The sequence below is a fragment of the Pan paniscus genome, chromosome 4, assembly GCF_029289425.2.
Source record: "Pan paniscus chromosome 4, NHGRI_mPanPan1-v2.0_pri, whole genome shotgun sequence".
Lineage (NCBI taxonomy): Eukaryota > Metazoa > Chordata > Mammalia > Primates > Hominidae > Pan > Pan paniscus.
The window spans coordinates 92,020,225-92,043,051 of NC_073253.2; the positions used below are offsets into that span (position 1 = coordinate 92,020,225).

The window sequence follows — 22,827 nt, forward strand, 5'->3', positions numbered from 1 at the left end:
GGGAGAAGTACCCTTTAGAGTCTGGTGGAAATTACAGGGTTTTGGGAACAAGGGCAAAGGAAAAGATTGGCCATTTTTATTTGTCATTATTTTGGAAAGTAAAGTACTGTGTTTGATTCTAATTTATAATTGCTGAAGAAACTGGACAGATTGAAGGGATTTCTGAGATCTTCAGATCTGGGCCCTTATCTTAATCTTCAGAAAGGAGAGGGCTTAATGTAAGCCTTAAAAGCATACAAGCACTTACTGACCAAAGCCTAAAAGAAATCAAAGTATAGGTTAAATCGGGTTCAGCTCTCTCACCATGATCCATGTTTATTTCCTAGGAAAAAGGAGCTATATTAGGTAGAACTGCTCTAACATTTTTCCCAAAATTAAAAAAAATTCTATTAATCCACTTTCATGTTTACTTATAGGAAACTCCTTCTGTCTGTTATACAATGCTTTTGCTAAGTGGTATATTTACTATGTCTGTAACAAGAAAATTACATATTAAATGATTCACTGCATTTTTTATTTGAAATTTTTAAGGTATCTGCATGTAAAATCTTCAGCTGGTGGATGGTGACTTTTGAAGAACAAAAGGCTTTGGCAACAGAAAACAATTGTTCTGGGTGATTTCTAGAATGGTTTTTGTTGAGTCTCTGAACATCCTAAATATTGGTTTGTTATTCTTTTCCAGAAAGAAAATGAATTTGACTGGTTCGCCTGTGTACTGAGTATTGATAAACTTTGAATTTTTTTAATTGCCTTCAATTGGGAGAGAAAGCTTTATATTTGTAAGAAATATATTTGATAAAGTTTCTTAAAGCAACACCAAAAAAACAAAAGAAAAGCTAAGTGAATTTTTGCACATTCTACACACAGTGCCTGTAAATCTCATTTGTATTTTCAGTTTGCGCTTAATTTTTTTTGTTAGTGTTTAGAAAACAATGTTTTAAACATTCTTCAGTGTTCTGATTTCTTATTACCCCCTTTCCTCTTGGGCTTTTGAACTGTATTTGATGTTGCTTTGGGATAATGTTTATAAGTCAAACATAAGATATTGTACATTGGGCACATATCTCCTCTTGGGCTGCTAATAATAAATTAATAACAGGTAACCTGGACAAACCAGGAAGCACCAAACCCCTTTTCAGTTTGAACTCTTCTTTGCCAGGTGTGAGGACTTCTGCATCTTACAGTCAGCACAGAACACACTGAGACTTGAATCAAGTCAGCAACAGAGCAAAATAAAGGTTAGATAAGTCCTTGTGTAGCAAATTTCGAGCATAAGAAATAAAATCTAATTAATTCTTAGGGTACTCATCTGACTTGAACTCTGTTGGTTTACTGTGTTAGTAAACTGTGCTTTCTATTATCTATACATAAAACCTGAGCAGCAACTGTGTCCTTAGAGCTATTGCCACATTAGTCTTTGCACTGTATAGCATCTGGCTTTATGGAACTTAAATTTACCAAACATAAAAAGAAACTTCTGCTTTTAAAAAAATTATATATATATATTAAATTTTAAACCTGCATTTCTCCCACAGCAATGTAAGAAGTGGGCTCTGATGTCCTACCACTTTGAATGGTTTTCTAATATCTTAATGAATAGTTCCTGAACATTGCACTGATATCATCGATTAGAATTTTGATATTTAATTTCATCTTTATTTCCTGGTAGAGAATGCAGGAAAAGATGTCAGGTACATAACATAAAACAGATTGGGAATTTATTGTTTCCAAAGGGCATGGCCTTCCTTAGCATCAGTTTGAAGCTTTTGTTATGACTTAGCTGACTTGTGGCAGCGGGGCAAGCAAAAACAATAACACTGCTTATAAGTGGCACCACATCTTGTTAACCTCCCCGCCAAATACTCTCTGAAAGTCATGCACATACCTATGGGATTTTACACACCACCAGCTTAAAATGCTATGTCTCTGTCCATCAGAAATAGTCATTATTCTATTTTTAAGGCAGCAACAAGAAAAGAAAAAACACTTTTCCTGAGGGATTTCTAACCATGTATCTAATCCTCCCATTTGGGCAGTATAGGTGTTTGCTTTTTTGTTTGTTTTCTTAAGAAAAACCTTGAAACCTTTGACACTGACAGATGTGTTTGCAAGGATATGGCTGCAGTATTACTAATTTCCGTGTGTATCTAGAAGTATTTTTAAATGGCATACCAAAATCCAGAAGTTTAAAGATGCCTATAAAAGTAAACAACATTTATTTAAAAAGAACTCTGAATATGCCTTCTTTTTTAATTAGAAATATCTTCAAGACTTGGGTGTTTGTTAATAACTAATAACTGGAGTAAGCTACAGGATCTAAAGCAGCCCTTTTTACAGTCTAGTTAGGAGAAAATAATTGCAAATATCCACTTAGAGGCAAAAAGAACAATTTTTATTATCAAAAAGGTTTCTGCACATTGTTGTGGCAATATTGTATCTGTTTAGAAAATGGGCTTTTCCAAAAGCAAACAAAGGTTCCTCAGGTGACCAAAACTGAAAATCAATATTTCCATGTTTCATTAATCAAGGCATAAAATACAATTAAAGCAAAATATTTTACATTAAAATCTTGGTTGTGTATTTTTTTAAAAGAAGGGAAATAGTTTAGTTTGGGGTGGAAATTACCAGTGATTTCTATTTTTATTAAACCATTCACTACAACAAATAAGTATAAAAATTCCAATTCCACTTTTATACCTCTTTGTTGTGGTGAATGGTTTAATAAATGGCAGATTTATGTCCAGAAGTCACTCTATTGTGTCGTGTATTAGAGGAACACATTTTGACATTTTTTGTATCAATCAAATCAATCATATTCCCTTATGATCTTGAAGTTTTTGCCTTATATTCAAAAAGTTCAGTTTGAATTCTCCTTTGCCAGGTGTGAGGATTTCCGCACCTTAGAGTCAGCGCAAAACACACTGCAACTTGAATCAAGTCAGCAACAGAGCACACTATGGGTTAGATAAGTCCCTGTGTAGCAAGTTTTCAGAATAAGAAATAAAATCTAATTCTTAGGGTATTAACTGACTTGACTTGAACTCCGTTGGTTTACCATGTTAGTAAACTGTGCTTTCTATTATTATCATCTATACATAAAACCTGAGCAGCAACTGTGTGCTGAAGCAACCGTGTGTGAAGTCTTCACAAAAGAAAGACTTCAAAGCCGAAGAATGTCCTATTTGCTAATATGAGCAAATATTTTGTTTCACAATGTACTATCATTTATTGGTGACTGCAATAATTTACTGTCAGTAAATGCCAATAACTAGTTAGAAATTGTAAAGTAGGCCAAATAAGAAGCAGAGAGAGAAAAAAAATCACCTCCCTAAGAAAAGGGTTTTCCTACAGACTTGAATGCACTCTGCTTTTTCAGAAGAGATACTGTACCAGTCAGGGAAATAGATGACACTCAGAATTATCTGAGGAGGGTTCTATAAAAAGATTTTTTGCAAAAGTGCGAGCACATTATGTGGAAACCACAAGTCCGCCAGGACTAGTAAAAGCCAGACTCCCACTGAGGCCACTAATCCTGAAGGGATGAGGAGGGAGCAGTTAGTTACCAAAATCCAGAGGTGGAGAAGGCTGTGTGGAAAAGAGGGTCCCCTCTCGGAGCTAAGACCCTCAGGGGAGGCCAGCCCGAGGCATCCCGCAAGGGAATCAGGGAAGAACACCTCCACCTACTACCTCCTCCGACCCCAGCTCCAGCTCTCCGGCTCCCCACTGACCAACATCCAAAGGGCAAGAAAGCTTGATGACTTGGCCTTTACAAGTCAGCCCCTGGGCATGGAGCAAGGAAGAGGGATGGGCAGCAGGTCTGGAGGGGTGAGCCGGGAGAGCTTTAACCCAGTCATCGTCCGGCTTAGTCTCAGATCCAGGTGTTCATTGTTCAGTAGTCGACTATTCAGAGTCTTTCGAGGAGACTGATGAAACAGTTTATGAATGATAAACGTGGGGTACAGGGTTTTGGACACCGGGGGGCTTAAGCATAAACTATAAAATGAGAAGAATAAGGTACTTTATTCTTCTGTGGCAGGGAACCCAACACTTGGGTTTACGTTGCAGGGCAACACCTGTGATGAACAAAACACATGGTAGCGATAGCCCATTCATGAAAAACTAATAGCTATTCTTTTCACAGGGATAGTCAAAAAATGAGTTGAAGGGAAAAAAGTATCTTCAGTTGGAGCCAAAACAGCCATCTCTAGTTTGAAAATACACTCAACAAAATGTTGGTGATTAGAGATAACAGGAACCTGGCAAGGGAGGAATTTTTACATACGTTCAAGCTTTTCACTTTGCAGCCACACTCTGATTTTATCAAAATTCTTATCCATCCAACCGATGTTTTCTTCAATGGTTTCAATTGTCTGTTGGACACAACGGAGCTGAGAACCATTTTCTTTCAAAGAGCTGAAGAATCCTTTTACCTTGTGAGGAAAAAGTGGGTTTTAAAAAATTAATTTTATTACATTAATCAGATGTAACTTTAGTTAAAACTGAAGCCAAAATTCCAGCATTTGTCAAAATTCTATATAGAAGGCAGTCCCAGCTGTCTGAATAGGATTATGTACACATAAGCTGTATGAAATGAGCTCATGCCTCATGATGTCAAGTTCTGTTTTTTGTCTGCAGTTCTTTTGTTTATTCTCAGTTGCCAGACTTTAAAAGACTTCACTTTTTACCATTTTATAATTAAGGTTTAATTGTGTCTATTTAATGTGTTATTCTGTTCTGTTCTCACAGATGCAAACTTCGTTTTTTAAAAACATGATATCTAAAAAGCAGAATGTGCAGAGTCTTTTCTTTGCCAAGCAAAACAGTTTCCACCACGTAAGTGCTGTCTTTCTCCATGGGCCTGGCCTTGTATGTTATTATAGAAACACTGTGGGGAATGGGATTCTTAGCAAGTTATGGCGGTAAGACCCAAACCTTGCCAATTTTTTTATCCTAATCTACAATTCATGTATTGTTGTCTCAAGATAAAATCCACATAAAGTTCCCCATGATTTTAAAGAGATAAGAAACTCTTAGCTATCTCCTGAAAAATATGTTTGTTCTTGTTTCATTTCTGGGTATCTTAATTAACCCCTTGAGCTCACATGACAGATAGGCTGGCTTTGCCACAGGATTGACCATTGTGCGATTCTGTTTCACCTTAAAGGGTTATTATCCTTTTCCCATAAATTTTCACAGCTTAATCCATCAATTTTTGATTTGGTATTCAGGAAGCGAATGTAGACCAAGATGTATTATTTATTCAGCATAGATTCCAGACAGCCAGTTCCTTAGAAATCCATGTCATAATACCATATTATTAGTTTGGGAATAAAGAGGGGAGTAGGAATGGGTTTTAGAAAGATCAGAATTCAATTTTAAATGATGCAGAGTTGTTTTAAAATTATATGTCAATACAGTACAACTTTTCAATGAGCAGAAGGCATGGCCTCCTGCTGTAGCAACCTGGAAAACACTTCACTGTCTACTTTAAGTTGCAGCTCAACCTACTGTTTCATACGCTCTCAGAATGCAAGATTAATTCACAGTCGATTAAAAATCACTGAGCACTATTCAACAAAGCACATCAATAATTTTACTAATTGTTCAAATCATTAATCCTAAAGGAGCTCATCATGATAGCTCCACTAAAAACAGACCTTCTACAACAGCGAAGCCAGCTGTTAACCATTACTCTTACCCTTGTCCTGACCCAAAATCATCTCTTCTGTCTTCACCTGCCTTGGAAATGCAACATCTCCACTGAATATTTGATTCAGACTTGGCTCTTTAAGAACAATTTCTGTGCAATAAGTAGCACAATACAGGGATAGGAAAACAGGTTTATCCTACTAACTTGATTTGAGCAAATGATTTAACTTCTATGGAAGCCAGTCTCCTCATTTGTAAAATGAAGAGCAGTGGTGAAGGATGTAGTTATATAATGCAGGTAAAGTGCAAAGCCCCAAACCCAGCATGTATCAGGGACTTAACCTCATCCATTTGTTCACCAATATTTACTCTGATATTTATTCATCCCTCTGCTGTAATTACTGTGCTAGACACTGAGGATGCAGCAGTGAATCAGGCAAGCATCCTCTCCTCATGGAGCTTACAGTCTTTTGGGGTATACAAGCAGTAAATATGATTACTGTAAATAAACTGCTATGAAGAAAATATGCTAGGGGTATGCTAGTAACTGAGGAGATGTGGCCTGCATTGAACAGCATGGTTTTGGGGAAGGTGATTTGAGCCGAGACCTCTCAAAGATAAAATGCCCCTTTCTAGTGAAAAGTTGGGGAATGGGCAAGCCAGGCAGAGAGAATAAAAAGTGCAGAGGCTTAAAGACAGGAGAAACATGTGGTAGCCCAGGAGCAGAAGGAGGCTGAGTGGCTACAGTGTTATGAGAGAGTAAACCAGAAGCGCCTGTGGGAATTGGCACCAGAGAGGTCCTCAGAAGCCAGGTCTTCAAGGTCATGGACACATGGGAAGGAGGGATTTGGAATTTACTGCAAGAACAATAGGCAGGGTTTCAAGAAGCCAGGGTCAGTTATGGGCTGACTTGCAGTCTTAAATGTGGAAAATGTTTTGCTATTGGCAAAGTGGCAAGGGGGAGGCCAGTTAGGACACTATTGCAATAGGCAAGGCAAGAGATGAGAAAGGATTGAATGGGGGTAAGAGCAGAGAGAAGTGCGCAAGATCCAGTGCATGTGCTGAGGGAGGACCAGCAGGACTTGTGTAGTTAGATGTCTGGGGAAGAAAGGATTCAGGATGACTCCCGTATTTTATATGTCCGTAGTTTGCTCTCCATTATGATAACATCTCGGGCTCTTTACTTTTCATGCCCTGCTTCAGGATCTTCGCACCTGATGTTTCCTCTGCACACAATACTCCTCTAGATGTTGGCATTTCCTTTGATATCTTCTCAAATGTCTCCTAATCATCCTATAAAACAGCACCAACCCTCTATCCCAATCACTCTCCTTGCCTTATTCATCTTCAGAGCATGTAACTACTTGACATTGGTTGATTTGTCTGTAATTGTCTGATTCCCACAGCAGAAATTTCAGCTCCGTGACAGCAAAGGTTTTGTCTGTCTGTTCACTGTTATAGCCCCATAACCTAAAACCATGTGTGGCATATATGTCTTGAATGAATTAATGAGAATACAAGTGAATGAATGAAATGCTTTGTTGCTATAGATCTTGTCTATAGATGACTACCTTTCTGGTCAAGGCTTTGGACAGCTCTTCAGTCATCACACAGAGTATCTCTGCTCTAGACCTCGCTGGAGTTCAAGCTTGAATTATTATATGCAAGTTAATTTTACAAGCCTGGATGAGGCTACTGAAAACTGGAAAAAAGCTACGAGACTGTAACAACCCTTCATTCTTTTTCATTTCCAAAGCTCTCTCCCCATCTCAAGCTAGAAAATAGTGTAACCAGACTACACAATGGAACCACTCCTAAAAAAGTTAATATTAGCCTCTCAGCTTTTATCTAAATGTACCACAGTTTAAGAGCCTTGTAAAATTTGTTCCACGACTTTACTATAGGAAACCTTATTATAGAAGGGACACCGCAGAACTCAATGGCCCACACATCAAAGTCCTCGAGTTTAGGACTGAAGAAAAGTCTGCTTTTGTAGAAAATGTGTATGCTTCATGTTCTCTTTTGCCAGACAATGAGAATAACTCATACTGATTCCTCATTTTTCCTTGACTTCCAGGAATGTCTGTGATAAATTCAGGGGACAATTGCGAGAATTATCCTCAGCCATAAGTCCCTCACATGGTTATCACCTGTCCATTATGTATCTTTTTGTCCTTCATTTTAACATTTCTTTTATACATGGATCTTAAAGCTGCCTGAAATTCTTTCTGAAGGTAGATGGTTATATAATAAGTGACAGGGAACCATGAACTTGGATGGTTTATAAAGAACCTAGATTCCGGACCTGCCTCTTTAGCAATAGCTGGATGACCACTTCAGTCATTTATACCTCAGTGCCCACTTTTAACATCCTTAAACAAGGACTAATTGTCTCAAGTAATTTTCTTCAAGTCCTAAGGTTTTTACTGGCAGAGCTAAGACCTCTTAACGTGTCTGAGAAGAGGCACAGTTTTCACTAGTTTAATTGCAACTGATTTATGCTGCTGTCAACACCATAGCATCCAAAAATAACTTCTAAATGACAATCCATTTCTAACTCACCACACCCTCAACGTATTTTGTCTACCCCATATTAATTAGCTAATTTTCATTTATGTTTACAAATATATATATAGATTTTTTTTTTACCTCTTCAAGCCGTGTTCTTGTGGAGAATTGATTTGTTGTACCCATTACCATGTGGGCTATGGAAGATGAGCCAAGTTCAAACCTAGAGAGGGAAATATTCAAAAACAGGTTGTGAAATACTTATTCATTTAACATATATTTTAAGGGCCTCCTATATATAATAGCTTTCAGCTAAAAACTGATCGGTGTGAAAAATACAAAATATGATGTCTATCCAATGGGTTAAGATCTAGCTGTAAAGAATAATACACACCAACAGCCTAATAAAAGGTTAAGTATCCAACAGAAAATGACAGAAGCAGGAAATGCTATACGAGTTAGACAAAGACAGATGTGAACAAGCAAATGTGTTCATGGAAGGCCTGGGCTGAACTGTGAGGAGGAAGGCTTCAGATATGTCCATGGGCTCAGGAAGGGGTTATGCCAGATGGAATGGAAAACATCCCTGTCCAGATTCACTAGTTAGCACTGAAGTCCAGTTTTATGTTTTCTACAAATATTTTAGGCATTTCTATTGCCTATCTTCAATCAAAAAGTACCTTTAGACTGTTACTGTTCTTTTACAAACAGCAAGGCTAAAACACAGTAAGGTTATGAACTTATCCAGTCACAGCACAATTTTTGGCACTACTTACTTTTGTACAAGTTTGTTCCAGTTTTTCCTCAGAAATTGCCAGGCCAATGGGTATCCTACTGCGTTCCTGCCAATGAGTGTAAGAATTTGTGGAAACTCCTGAGTTTTTATTTTATCTCCCTTAAAGCTTTCATCTAGTAGCCTAGAAGGATTAAGAAAAGAAATGTTAGCAATGAATAGGTGATGAAACAGTTATGAATCACTGCAATAAAATTACTTGTAAAAGAAAAAAAGTCTGCCAGTAACAAAGGTTAAAAAGATAAATGGGTAACCACAATCCTGATAAACCCACTATAGCTACATAATAAAAACTAACATTTATATAGTGTTCATAACACCCATTCTCATATACCCTCTCATTTGCTCAAAAGAATAGTTAAGGAAGAGTAGCTCTAGTAAATATTTTTAATATGTTGTCATTTTAAAGATGCACAAATGTATACACCTTTAAATATTTTTCCTAACACCTGGTTCTCCCTAATTATTTGCCTTTCTCATTAGATGTGTGCTGACTTGCAGTATGTTCCCAGCAGGATAGACAATTCCTGGCCAAGAAAACAAAAATAGATGCCAGAATGATCTAATCTAATCTAATTTCCCTTGGCCACATGAACATGAATGAATGATGGACTCACCATTGAAGCTTCTCCTTATTTTGGGTTCTGCAGAGGGCAAATTCAATTTGGCTTTTCTCAGTACTGGACAAAGAAAACTGATATTTACTATAAAGAAAATCCCAGCCTTCTGTGCTCTGGGCCCCCACAGCAAACACTGCCAAGGTCACGTCGACAGGCAGGCTATAGAAAGGAACACACTCGGTGAGAATCTGAGATGCAGTAAGTATGTTTAGAGGCATAATGGTGACTAACTATGAACTGCTGAACTTTCCCCATGATCAGAGAAGCATGCCTGGAAATATAAACAAAAACTACTGATTTCCTTCAGTTACACTTTTTTTTTTTTTTTTTTTTTTTTTTTTTTTTTAGGACGGAGTCTCGCTCTGTCACCCAGGCTGAAGTGCCGTGGCTCGATATCGGTTCCTGCAAGCTCCGCCCTCCCGGGTTCACGCCATTCTCTTACCTCAGCCTCCCGAGTAGCTGGGACTACAGGCGCCCGCCACCATGCCCGGCTCATTTTTTGTATTTTAGTAGAGACGGGGTTTCACCGTCTTAGCCAGGATGGTCTTGATCCCCTGACCTCATGATCCACCCACCTCAGCCTCCCAAAGTGCTGGGATTACAGGCGTGAGCCACCGCTCCTGGCCTAGTTACACTTTATAAAAAAAAGGCAAGAGAAAAATATCTAAAATTAGGTTTTAAGTAGCCTTCTCAAAAATGTAATGTGAAATGCCATTTTTATAAATACCTACATATTTAAATACTTTAATGATGCTGGGTGACTCCATAGGGGATTACCTTTCAAGCCAAAAGAAATTCAAACTATATTCAAAATTTACACCATGATCACAAGTCAGGACGGCAGTAGGACCACTGTTTGGATTTCTTTAAGCTGAAGCATGTAGGTTGTTGGCATAAATGTTTCCTGGGTGGGGTTTAAGCTCCAAATGTAAAAAGGACTGAAGTGTAGCAAGAATAGGGATTTCCAGATACGGTAAAATCCTACCTTGCTTAGACAGTGTCAGCAATTACTATGCATCCCTGTCAGGGAATTTGGAAGCCCAAAGAAACTACTATAAAATACAATGCATGTGTTTCTCTATGGCATGGCTGTCACCGTTGAATACGATTTTGCATTGCCTATACAAAATGAGAATTATTCCCATACCATCCTAACTCCCCAGATATTTGACTTTTATGCATAGAAGTTCCCTCCTAGCATTTCTTAAAGTTATGAGATACATAGATAAATCTTAAAAAGCAATTTATTTTCCAGAAAAGGGCAGCAGGGGAGACACTTAAACTTTTTGTTTTCCCTAATGTTTAGTACCAATGATGGAAAACAGAAAAGATACCCTTCACATCAACAAATTGGTTATTTAGTAAGGACTGACCTCAAGTTTCCATTGGATTCCTTCCACTTTCTGAAATAGCCTTCTGCCCTCTGTACGCACGGCTGATAGTTGTGCACACAGGCGAGGAGTAGTAGTTGACTCCGCAGCATTCGCTCTGAGACTGAGCCCTCATCTGTCCATGTCTGCTTATCAATGAGGTCCCTTAGCAGCCTGATGAGGAAGGCCTGAGGGCGTTGTACAGGGAAACAGGGACCAGTATTGTCACAGGTCATTTCATGTTAATATAATCCATTATGGTCTCAGATGATGGGGGCTAATTTTTAAAGCATAATCTAACTTTTACTGTATAAATCATGCAGCACTGTTTAATTATAAAAGGGCCAAAAACAATAAATAATGATGAATGACTTTCATATTTTCATAACAAACTTTTATAAGATATCCTATCTACTTAAAGTCAGGATGAATTGCGACTTTTAAAACAAACTCAAAGAGAGTTTACATGACTAAATTTTGAGAGCAAATTATGCAACAAGACTTCAGGACATTTTGCCAAGCATAACAATTTTGTGCCTCTTCCTCAAGTACCATGAAGAGTCCCAGAAAATCTGAACGTCAGCCATCGTAATAGGAAAGGAAAATGAAATAAAAGGTTTGTGAAAGGAAGGAAATAACAAATCCATGCAAATTAAATAGAGTCTAAGAATGCCATTCCTATTTTTAGTGCCAAATAAAACCAAAATCTTTGCTAGTCCATCTAAATACTGAACTAATATTTATTTGCTTTTCCTTAATATGTATATAAAGATACACACACACACACACACATACACACACAATGATTAACACTCTTTTTAACACAAATAATAATTACATAACTTTTATTTCAGGCTTTTACCTTGAATTGAGTTTCCACTTCATTCATATCTCTTTTCTCCATTAACTTATACATAGGAATCAGCTCATTCAAACCTTGAAACACGGGCATAATTTCAGTTTCATATTTCAAGTACAGGGATAAATCCAAGGCCTTTTCAATGGACAGCTTCCCAATGCTGACCAAGAGACACTGTGGTTAGTGGTTTAAAAGTAAATCCGGGAAGTCAACTTTTTGCTTCAAAATATATTTTAATCTTCTAGCAAAACAAGCAATCAGATATAAATGTCCCTTATAAATAGATAACTACAGCCGGGCGCGGTGGCTCATGCCTGTAATCCCAGCACTTTAGGAGGCCAAGGCAGGTGGACCACCTGAGGTCGGGAGTTCAAGACCAGCCTGGCCAACATGGTGAAACCCCGTCTCTACTAAAAATACATAAAATAGCCAGGCATGGTGGCAGGTACTTGGTATGTGGGAGGCTGAGGCCGGAGAATCACTTGAACCCGGGAGGCAGAGGTGGTGAGCTGAGATGGCACCACTGCACTCCAGCCTGGGCAACAGAGTGAGACTCCATCTCAAAAAATAAATAAACAGATAGATAACTACTATATAAGTCTCTTTTCTATCACATATAACACAACATCTGGCATGTTTACACTAGGGAGGAAGTTTCTCAAACAGTAACATCTAGGGCTAACGTGTGGATAAGCCAGAAAGGAAGCACATCAGCATCTATCCCTGTGAAACACTGGATTGAGTGCTGAACTTCTAGAGTAAGCAAGGGATTTCCATCAAAGACCCTTTAGGAAGCCTGGTCAAACAGACTATCATCTGGTCAAAACTATGAGTTCCTGGAGGAAACACATTTTCTTCTCCATTTCAAAGACACTGCATATCCTTAGAAACCCTTCATTACAGAGGGTTAGTGTTAAAAACCTCAGTGGTAGGGTATATATTATATAAGTTAAAAAATAAAAAAGAAGAAGCCCTCTAAGGCTCAAGCAGAAATATTCTACAGAGGGGAATTTTTTAGGCAGAAAGAAACAGCTAGGTAAGCAACCCATAACTTTCTCCCCCATTGCTTTTTCTCACTTCAGGAGGCCCAGTATGGTGGTGAGAAGAACCAGAAGGCACTCAAAATTTAGGCCAGAAGGATACGGGTATGAGGAGAAAGAGATAATCCTTCCCACCTGCATGCTTCCTCTTAGGACTTTAGGTCTGCCTACATGTTGAAGAAGTTTGAGTTTTAGGCTTTGGGAGCATTTCCTTAAAAACCATTGTCATGGGGGAGGAAAAAAAAAAGGGTAGTGTTAATTCTGTCCTCACACACTCAGAGATCATTTGGTTGGGCTACATTTTATGAGCTATATTCCATAAAGATGCTGCAAAGTTCAGGTATCTGGTTTAGGAAAGAAAAAAAAATCCCTTCTTTAACCCAAGAAATGTAATGCAAACAACTTGGGCCTGTGTCACTTAGTCTTCTAAGAAGACTTCAAGGCTGTTATAAAGACCCGGTGGTGGGAGAAACCTGATCCGGTATAGCGGGGCCAGAAGAAGCTGCAGGACCATGCCGCGGGGACAAGGCAAGGAGTTTCACCAGGATGTTGATCTCCTGGTTATCTACACTTCCGCCTCAGTATGATCTGAATTATTAATGAGAAAGATTAAGATACAGATTCCTTCCTTCAAGTGCCTTAGTAATCACAGACAGGAGGTTAATTATAAGGCTAAAAGCAATCTTGGGTTGTTAGAAGAACTTAAAGGAAAACACCTTTCAACTTCTTGTTATCAATCAATCATTTTTGTCTTTAGAAATCAAGAATTTGAACAATAACAGCTGCTTTCAGAAATAAACCGCGACTTTGTGCAGCGTTTATTACCTGACGAGCTGAAATGCATTGTTAATGAGACTCGCCCGATCATTACTGCTGACTGCTGTGTGTGTTCCTTTTAAAAGGCCAGTCAAAGAGTCCCATCCATCATCCTCGTAATGCACAATGTAATAGCCATTCATGCCCACATTAAATTTGATCCATTCCACCTCTTCTGGGAGGATGAGCACATCTAGAGTAAATAAAATAAATCAAAGCTCCATTTGCTCCCTTGCCTGAAGAAAGCTTTTCTCATCCAAGATTGGGCAAGGAAATTAGAGAAGAGTTTAATACTGAAAAATTTGAAAACATCACTTATTTCTCTCAGAAACCAGAAAACAGCAACTCAATAGACAAAAGCTAACACTAGCTTTAGACATCAATTTTGTGAGATTTACAGATCTATGAAAAGAATGGCAACTACATCTCTGGCCATACATATGATATAACCCAGTAATGTTAACAAAGTAATAGTGAATGTTCACTGGTAATCCCTCCTTTTTAGCATTATACAATTCAGCTATAATCTCTATCTGGCAAGATATTGGCCATTCTTCTTTGAAACCAGAAAGCATTTTCAATCTGATCCCTTTTGCTTTAACCAAGATAAATAGCAAAAGAAACAGCACTTTAATCCTACACATTTTCACATTCCTCCTTGAATTAACTAGTAGTTTCCAAAATAAATTACCTGTTTTTGTTTTTAGCAAAAATCGATGGACCATGTCGGATTTGCTGGTGATGAATGTCAATGGAACATGCCACAGGTACCTAAAAGAAAGGAGAGGTGGATTGTTCATTTGTTGATTCAATTCAACAAGCAGTTATTAAATCACCTATTATGTGCCAGGCACTGGTTAGTTTAGAACAAGATAGTACCAAAACTGCTACAGCCAAGCTCTCAAAACATCCCCAGTCTGTTTTCCAGCTTTGTAGGGAGTGTCAGCTCGGGCACTATTTCCTTTTCTTGGACTCCTTGAGTAGAGCTAAGAATTTGGACTCACGTGAACCCTGAAAGCCTTTTTACAGTGATTGGCTGATTGCATCTCAGAGGCCTAACTTCAGGACTCATGTGCCTCCTGAATAGTATATTAGGAAGGACACAACATCACCTCCTTGGGATTCCTGTCAATGATATGTAAGCTGAACCTGATCATGGAGAAACAGCAGAAAATCCAAACTGAAAGGCATTCTATAAAATAACTGGCCAGTACTCTTCAAAAAATGTCAATATCAAGAAGCCCAAAAAAGACTGAAGAGTTGTTTCAGAAAAAAATGGAGACCAAAATGATGCAACAACTAAATAAAATAAGTGATCCTGTATTAAATCCTAAGTCAGAATTTATTTTCTATTTTGCTATAAGGATATTTTTAGGACAATTGGAAAAAGTTGAATGGGATTTATAGATAATAGTATTATATAAAGTTTATTTCCCAATTTTGATAATTGTACTGTGGCTATGGTTATATAACTGAATGTTCTTGTTTTTTGTTTGTTTGTTTTGAGATGGAGTTTCGCTCTTGTTGTCCAGGCTGGAGTGCAGTGGTGCAATCTCGGCTCACTGCAACCTCCGCCTCCTGGGTACAAGCGATTCTCCTGCCTCACCCTCCTGAGTAGCTGGGACTACAGGCGCCCGCCACCACACCCGGCTAATTTTTGTATTTTTAGTAGAGATGGCGTTTCACCATGTTGGCCAGGCTGGTCTCGAACTCCTAACCTCAGGTGATCCTCCTGCCTCGGCTTCACAAAGTCCTGGTATTAAAGGCATGAGCCACTGTGACCGGCCATAAATGTTGTTTTGTAGAAAATACTATGCTGAAACATTTAGGTGTGAAGGGGAATCATGTCACCAACTTACTGTCAAACAGTTCAGAAAAACATATGCCAAGTATATACATACAGACATGTATATAGGTATGTATGTAGATAGATGGATATCGATTAATCAAGATTTAAAACCTCCTTAATCCTTTTGGGAAGATGGGGGAGGGAGGTGTATATATATATACATATATATGTGTGTGTATATATATACACATATATGTAATATACACACACACATATATATCCACACAAACATATACATATATATATAGAGAGAGAGAGAGAGCAAGAGAGAGAGAGGGAGGTGAAGAAAGTAAAAGAATAAAGAGTTAACATGTATCTAGGTAAAGGATATATAGGAATTTGTTGTGTTATTCTTGTAACTCCTCTATAAGTCTGAAATTGTTTCAAGATAAAAGAATTTTTTAACAGTATCCATCCAGGGTCAATCAAGTTGCAGCATCTTGTTTCTAATAATATTCTTCTATAGCATTAAGCTGACAAACAGGTTCCAAATCTAACTCAGAAGAAGACAACTGAGTCTCTCATCATTCTCGGAAATCACCTAAATTCTTTTGTCCTCAGCTCCAACCAAATGCTAGGCACTATTGTAATCTAGTAGCAGTTGCTTAGGTTGGAGTTGATTTCAAGCCAGTAACCAGAAATTACCATCATATCAAATTACAAAATATGAGAATGTTAAAGTAATTACATCGTCACCTTTACTGAGAATAACCAAGGTTTAAAGCCTCCTTAATCCTTTTGGGAAGATGGGGGCAGGGAGTATAAGTCAACTTCATAGGATACACAGATGCAGCTGAAATATTTTAGCAATAGCGGTAAGGGCATTATTTCAAAAGCAAGGTTCCATCCTACAAGGCAGATGTTACCTAGACAACAAAACGAATTTTACTCTAGGAGCATTACCCAGTGTCCGGGGCGCCGTCAGAGCCCTTCATGTAGTGCTCTTGCTTCATGTGTACATTCCTCCCCCTCACTGTGATGGTTATTAGGGGAAAACCCTTCTGCAGTGTCCAAGTGTTCATCATGGTTTTCACATCCAGCCCTTACTGATGCCAATGCTGGTGTGTACACAAAAAGGCAGACACATCACCCATTTAACCCAACTCTAAGAAAAGACAGAACACCAGCTTATGCTCAAACAGCCGCTACCAGTTGCCAACCTCCCCTCTTAGGAGCACTTTCCGATCCCTTTCTCAGTGTGATGTCCCCAGCCATCACACCTCCATTAGAGCACCAGCTGTTTGCTTGTCATTTTCCTCCACTACACATACGTGTCTGGAGGACAGGTAGCATACCTAGTTCTGCCGGGCACACTTTGGGGCTGGCAATAACACTGGGCACAAAGCAGGCATGTGAATGAATGAAGGAAGAGAAGGGAGAGAAAGTGCCAGGTTTTCAATACCTACCTAACTATGCTGGTTTCGGACAAGCAAGGTGGAAACAATGTTCAGTCAAGAGCCTGTGTTTCTAAAGTGAGAACACAGAGATGACCCACACTCAACAAATAGTGGGAACTCAAAAGGAGCTGTTTTTTGATACTAAAAAAGCTTTTAAGAAATGATTTAAGAAGTAGTAAAGGCTGGGCGTGGTGGCTCATGCCTGTAATCCTAGCACTTTCGGAGTCTGAGGTGGGTGGATCACCTGAGGTCAGGAGTTCAAGACCAGCCTGGCGAACATGGTGAAACCTCATCTCTACTAAGAATACAAAAATTAACCGGGTGTAGTGGCGTGTGCCTGTAATCCTGGCTACCTGGGAGGCTGAGGCAAGAGAATCGCTGGAACCGGGGAGGCAGAGGCTACAGTGAGCCGAGATCGCGCCACTGCACTCTAGCCTGGGCAACAGAGTGAGACTCTGTCTCAAAAAAAAAAAAAAAGAATTAGTAAAAAGATAAAATGTGCCACAGGACAAATCTAGAAACTACTGAATAAAGCAATCTCTAGGAACAAAAAAGCCAAGAAAGTAAACATATAAAAAGAAAAAAGAAACATAAAATTCTGTTGAATCTCCAGACTCACCCTCAGCTTCCTCTGAAAACATCCCACAAGTCCAGATGAACAGAGACTCAGGCTGTTTTGTGACTTGATGTTATGAATACTTTATAGCTTAGCAGTTAAAAACATGAGTTAGATCTAAATTCAAATCTCTGCTCTGCAATTTACCAATCAGATGACTTTGTATTTCATGTTCTCAACTTTAAAAATAGGGATAGTAATAGTACCCAGCTCACAGGTTTATTATGAAGAGTAAAGGAGATAATACATATAAGTGCTTAACATGTGCCTGACACATGACAAGTATTCAAGAATGCTCAGTGCCATTGTCTTTGTACAAATGCAGAGCTCTATAAATGACTGACATATCCTTTTGACTGCTACAATGCAGCTGTAATCTGCTATAGAAACATGTCATAAATCCACTGCTTTAAAAGGGAAGCTAAAGAAATTAGTATCAGTGAGAAGCATTACGAAGGAAAGCTCTGCAACCCTCCAGTATAGATACACTTTAAGAAAAACTGAAAAAGATTATGAGTATGGAATAATTTAAATGCAGTCTTATCTGGAATGAGGGTGATATAATCAAGGACCTCAGAAAGTTTGGCACAGAGCTGCCTTTCAAAGAATATGCAGTAAAAGAATGTGCTTGGGGGAACATGTACAGATATAGAAACTTACTGAGGATGAAGATGAATGTTGACTTCTAGAGCAAAAGCCATCCATCCCTTTTACACCATCTGTAGGGCAAATCTAAAAGCCAAAAATAAACACATCAGTCTTATTTCTATAGAAAACAATGATTCTCCTCAGAGGGATTAACATAATGCAGGGAAAACAAAACAAGATGATAAGCCTGTCAATCCCAAATGCAGAGATATTCAAAAACATACTCACACTTGCCATACTATCCCACAGGTCCTCGTTTTTTGTATTTTTATAGCTATGCTTCTGGAGATACTGTACAATACCACTTTTAAATGCGTCAGCACTAAGATACTCCCTTAGCATATTCAGAATACAAGCTCCCTGAAAAGATAATAGAAATAATTGTTATCTATAGTTTCATTGCAGTCTCATCTGAAATCACATATTCTTTTGCAATAAAACACATTTCTTTGAAAACGCAACTGCAGGAACATTGTTAATGTCTGGCAATTTGTGAAACAGAGTAAGCAGGTTAAACCTGGACCTGTTTAGGCAGGAGATTTGTCTAATGTGATTGCTTATGCTCTGAGCCCACTGAGGCCCTTATTTTCTATCAGTAGCCAGACCTCCCGATGGGGCAAATTAGCATCACCTGCCAACTCCCTTTGTTCACATGTGAGTGGGGATAATGGTGCAGATTAAACATTGGACCTTGAGCTACCACCTGGCTCTCCCACTGCCATTCCAGGGCAGGACTAAGGAGAGGCCAGTACAACAAGGGGTGGAGCACTAGAGATGGAGGCAGAGGTAGATGCCAGGGAAGGAAAAGTGGATATGTCCAGGGAGCCCAGGCAGCCTTGAGCATGGAGGGCTGGTGGAGCTGGAGTCACAATGAGAAAGGGAACAAGAGTCTTCCCAGACACCCTGTATTCCTTGGCAAAGGGCTCTTTTCCCCTCCACTCCCATTACCACGGATGGTGAGTCACAAACTCAAATGCCTCCAGTGGCACATGACAGGGCATATAAATAAGGGAAGTAGTCCAAGGATAAGAAGAATGCTCTTTTACATTCTTTTTCCCCTGGACTTTCAATGGAAACATGCAAGCAAGAAAGACTTTTCTGTTTGCTACCGGTAAAACAACAGCCAAGCACAATGGTAACTGGCAACACACTCTCAGCCTCGGTGAGAAGACAATAGAACAGTTGGGAATGGTAGGGAAAGTGGAAAAGCAGAGCCTTGATCTTACAAAGAGAGAACAACAACTTAGCTCCAGCTTATGCTGCAAAGAACATACAGTGGCCAAATCCTCCTTTTTCTTCCCCAAGAGAAGCTAGAAATCTGGATTTTACATAAAATCTCCCAATCATTAAACTGTTGTCAACAATTCCCAACTCTGTTACTAAGCACACTGTGCAAGACAATTATTTGCGTCTCAACAATATTAACCATTGCTGAAGGCCTTGAAAAGTAAGCTACACGAGGGCAGGAATTTTTGTCTAGTACAAAGTTGATGCTCAATCAATACCTATTTGTTGAATGATGAATAAAAGCAGAGTTTCTGTAAGCCATGAATTTTCAACCCAAGAAAGAATATATGAAGAATTTCCCATAAAATAATCTTTAGGGTTATGAGCCAAACTGCAAGTTAGTCCTAAAAGAGTTAACTCCAGCCAGCACGTGTCAAGAGAGAAGACATTCAATCTGGGTTTAACCCCACAACCTTGCCTATAACTTCTCCACCCCAGTATGTATAACTTTAGTATCTAAACTGTATCCTTATACTCAATCTACTTTTACCTTATCATAAGAAACATCATCAAACATCTCCCGGATCTGAGCAGGATTTTCCACAGGTGTAGACACAGGGTGTGAGGAATTTAAAGCATCTACCTCCATTGCGTCAAAACATTTGCCAAAGAAATAATCTCCCTATTGAGACAGAAAAAAGAAAACATCACCTATGATTTACATTTAGATAAAAAATGTCAAAGGTGGGACATTTTATCTGAGGCAAGAAGTCCATACTTCACATTTTGGGGGCAACCTATTCCATATTTCCTAATATTTATGAAACAAAATAGAATTAATATATTCTAAAAGCTACCCAAGAAACAATGATTTTGGTTAAACATTATAGATTTTGTTCATCTTAAGTCCTTTAGAATAAAGAAAATTTCGTATTAATCTAAAAACGAAACAATTATGCCTATAGCCAAACAGCAACACAACAAGAAATTAACTGTATAGTAATTTCAACATTTCCAATCATTGTCTGTACTGTTTTAGAGCAAAGATACTTACCTTTAAAAACATAATGAAAATAAATGGAGAACCTTAACCAGCTTTATTAGAGCACATTAGCTCAAGAGGACAATATGTATCCATAATCATTTTTATTAAAGATTATGTAGAAACATAAGAAAATATTTATGATTATAATGCAATATTGATATGTACTTTCTAATTATGTACACAGGCAGATGAAAATAGGCAGTAATAAATATTCACAAATGTATATTTTAAATAATGTATACAGGCAGATGAAAATAGGAATAAATATTTACAAATGAAAAGAATCATTGGAGTAGGATAAAAAAATTTTTACAGAAGTTTAATTTTGCTATATGTGATTTTCTTAAGTTAAATGTGGTGATTTAAAAAATAAACCATATAGCAGTTCCAAAGCAATAAATTTGTGATCCAGAAGCCTAGGTTGTTATACAATCAAATGTGCAGTTACCTTAAGTATAACTCATTTGATTTGGCAAGTAGGGTCCTATTGAGATATCAGTAATCTGTACCTAATAATTCTGCAAAGAGCAACCTGAAGGTTGGGAAAATGAAATGGAACATTTAGGCTGCCATTATTTCTATTTCTTTGATATTAAGAAATATAAAATCGGACAATTTACAAACAATCATAGATTCACAACTGAGTTTGTAAATAAGTCTTTGTGATATATCTTGAAAGTTCACTAGCATTTTTGCAACACGATTCATATCTAAACTGTCAAGGAAGTTATCAATGAAATATTTTTATAAGTTCTATAATCAAAGATTAGTAAATATTTTCCAGCAATATTGAACAAAACAACAAATTAACCTCAAATGTGAAGGATAAATAACTACTTACAACTTTCAGTTCAGGATGGGTCACACTGACAGACACAAACTCCATAAATTTGGCAAATCCTTCATTTAGCCAAAGATCATTCCACCATTCCATAGTGACCAGGTTCCCAAACCACTAAAAGCACAACATAAGCCATAAACAAAGACACTCAGAAAGAAGTATATTTTAGATGTCCAGTATAAGTTTATGAATGTTAACATATATTTACAGGACCAATATTTAATCAAGGTAAAAATAAAAAAAGTTCAACATGCATTATAAGACATAAAAACGAATGCTTTGGAGAAACAATTTTTCCTATTAAAAAAAGACAAAGTAAAAATTATATAAATAGCCTTATATGTCCCATAGAAGCAATATAAATGTAGTTTATACTTTATTAAAAGTGTGAATGAGCTTATACCTGGTGGGCCAGTTCATGGGCCACAGTCATTGTGATGCCAAGCTTACTTGATGCAGAAGACTTTTCTGCATCAAACAACAGAGCAGATTCTCTATATGTTGTCAGTCCCCAGTTTTCCATAGCACCAGACTGAAAGTCGGGAATAGCAGCAAGATCTTGGGAAGGAAGTAATAAAATACATTACCAGTCTCTAAGCTATACATTCTCCCAAACACTAATCTTCAGAATGGATAGGTGTTTGAACCAGCTGCCCGTGCATAATCATGGAGCTCTAGACTGGAAGAACCTTTCACAATGGAGAAAAAGAGGCTTAGTGACTCAGCATCACTTTGCTATAAATGTGGCAAAGTCAGACTTGCATCTCAGGCCTTTTTTTTTTTTTTTTTTTTTTGGAAACAAGGTCTCACTCTGTCACCCACACTGGAGTGCATTTGCAGTGGTATAATTACACCTCACTGCAGCCTCAACCTCCCAAGCTCAGGTGATCCTCCCATCTCAGCCTCCCAAGTAGCTGGGACTACAGGAGTGCACCTCCACACTCAGCTAATATTTTTGTACTTTTGTGGAAACAGGTTTTGCCATGTTGCCCAGGCTGGCCCCAAACTCCTGGGCTCAAGTAATCCACCTGCCTGGGCCTCCCAAAGTGCTGAGATTACAAGACATGAGCCACCGTGCCCGCCTTTTCAGGCCTCTTGACTCCATTTCTAACCTTCTGATGAGGAGTTTGGAAATTGAAAAACTAAACAATTACAATAATCCATTCTATTTTGGATGCCCAAGACCCACATATACCTAAAAAATCAAACATACAATAGTTTTAAGGGCTTGTGTAAGAAAGAAAATTCAGATTGTCTTACACTATATAAATTTATTCACTCAAAACAGTTTGTTGAGCATCCTCTGGGTTCCTGCCAAGCAGGTGCCAGTAAAGAAAAAATGTAGCCTCTTCCCTCTGCTGTCTGCCCACTAATAAAATCAGAAGGCAAAAGAGTCCCCATGCCATATGCCTCAAGAACTCTATGAAGATCTGCTTTCTTCACTATCACTAGAAGTTACTGTACTCATCAAGGGTGAGGAGATGCTCAGAAAGATCAACCGCAGGTTTGTCACTTGCTGGGGTTTTTGTGGCTTGAGGGGCTGCTGAGG

At 38.3% G+C, this 22,827-nt stretch overlaps 2 protein-coding genes across 51 annotated transcripts in view; one reads left to right on the plus strand and one right to left on the minus strand.

Annotated features, from left to right (window-relative positions):
* The window catches only part of CAST (calpastatin), a 112,411-nt gene extending 109,844 nt beyond the window's left edge, over positions 1-2,567 (plus strand). For 49 of the 50 annotated variants that reach the window (XM_063604539.1, XM_063604540.1, XM_034960274.4 and 46 more), the window contains one exon: positions 532-2,567. The gene's annotated coding sequence lies outside the window, so the exon portion shown is untranslated. The remainder of the gene's footprint in view (positions 1-531) is intronic. The other variant, XM_034960287.3, reaches the window with a different exon arrangement.
* ERAP1 (endoplasmic reticulum aminopeptidase 1) overlaps positions 2,371-22,827 on the minus strand; it is a 33,422-nt gene continuing 12,965 nt past the window's right edge. Inside the window, 14 exon segments of the mRNA XM_034960261.3 lie at positions 2,371-4,430; positions 8,299-8,380; positions 8,934-9,074; positions 9,568-9,729; positions 10,944-11,128; positions 11,803-11,959; positions 13,665-13,848; positions 14,347-14,426; positions 16,408-16,562; positions 18,178-18,249; positions 18,394-18,525; positions 19,943-20,074; positions 21,279-21,392; positions 21,682-21,836. Coding sequence (XP_034816152.2) covers positions 4,275-4,430; positions 8,299-8,380; positions 8,934-9,074; positions 9,568-9,729; positions 10,944-11,128; positions 11,803-11,959; positions 13,665-13,848; positions 14,347-14,426; positions 16,408-16,562; positions 18,178-18,249; positions 18,394-18,525; positions 19,943-20,074; positions 21,279-21,392; positions 21,682-21,836 — 1,907 coding nt within the window. The 3' untranslated portion in view covers positions 2,371-4,274.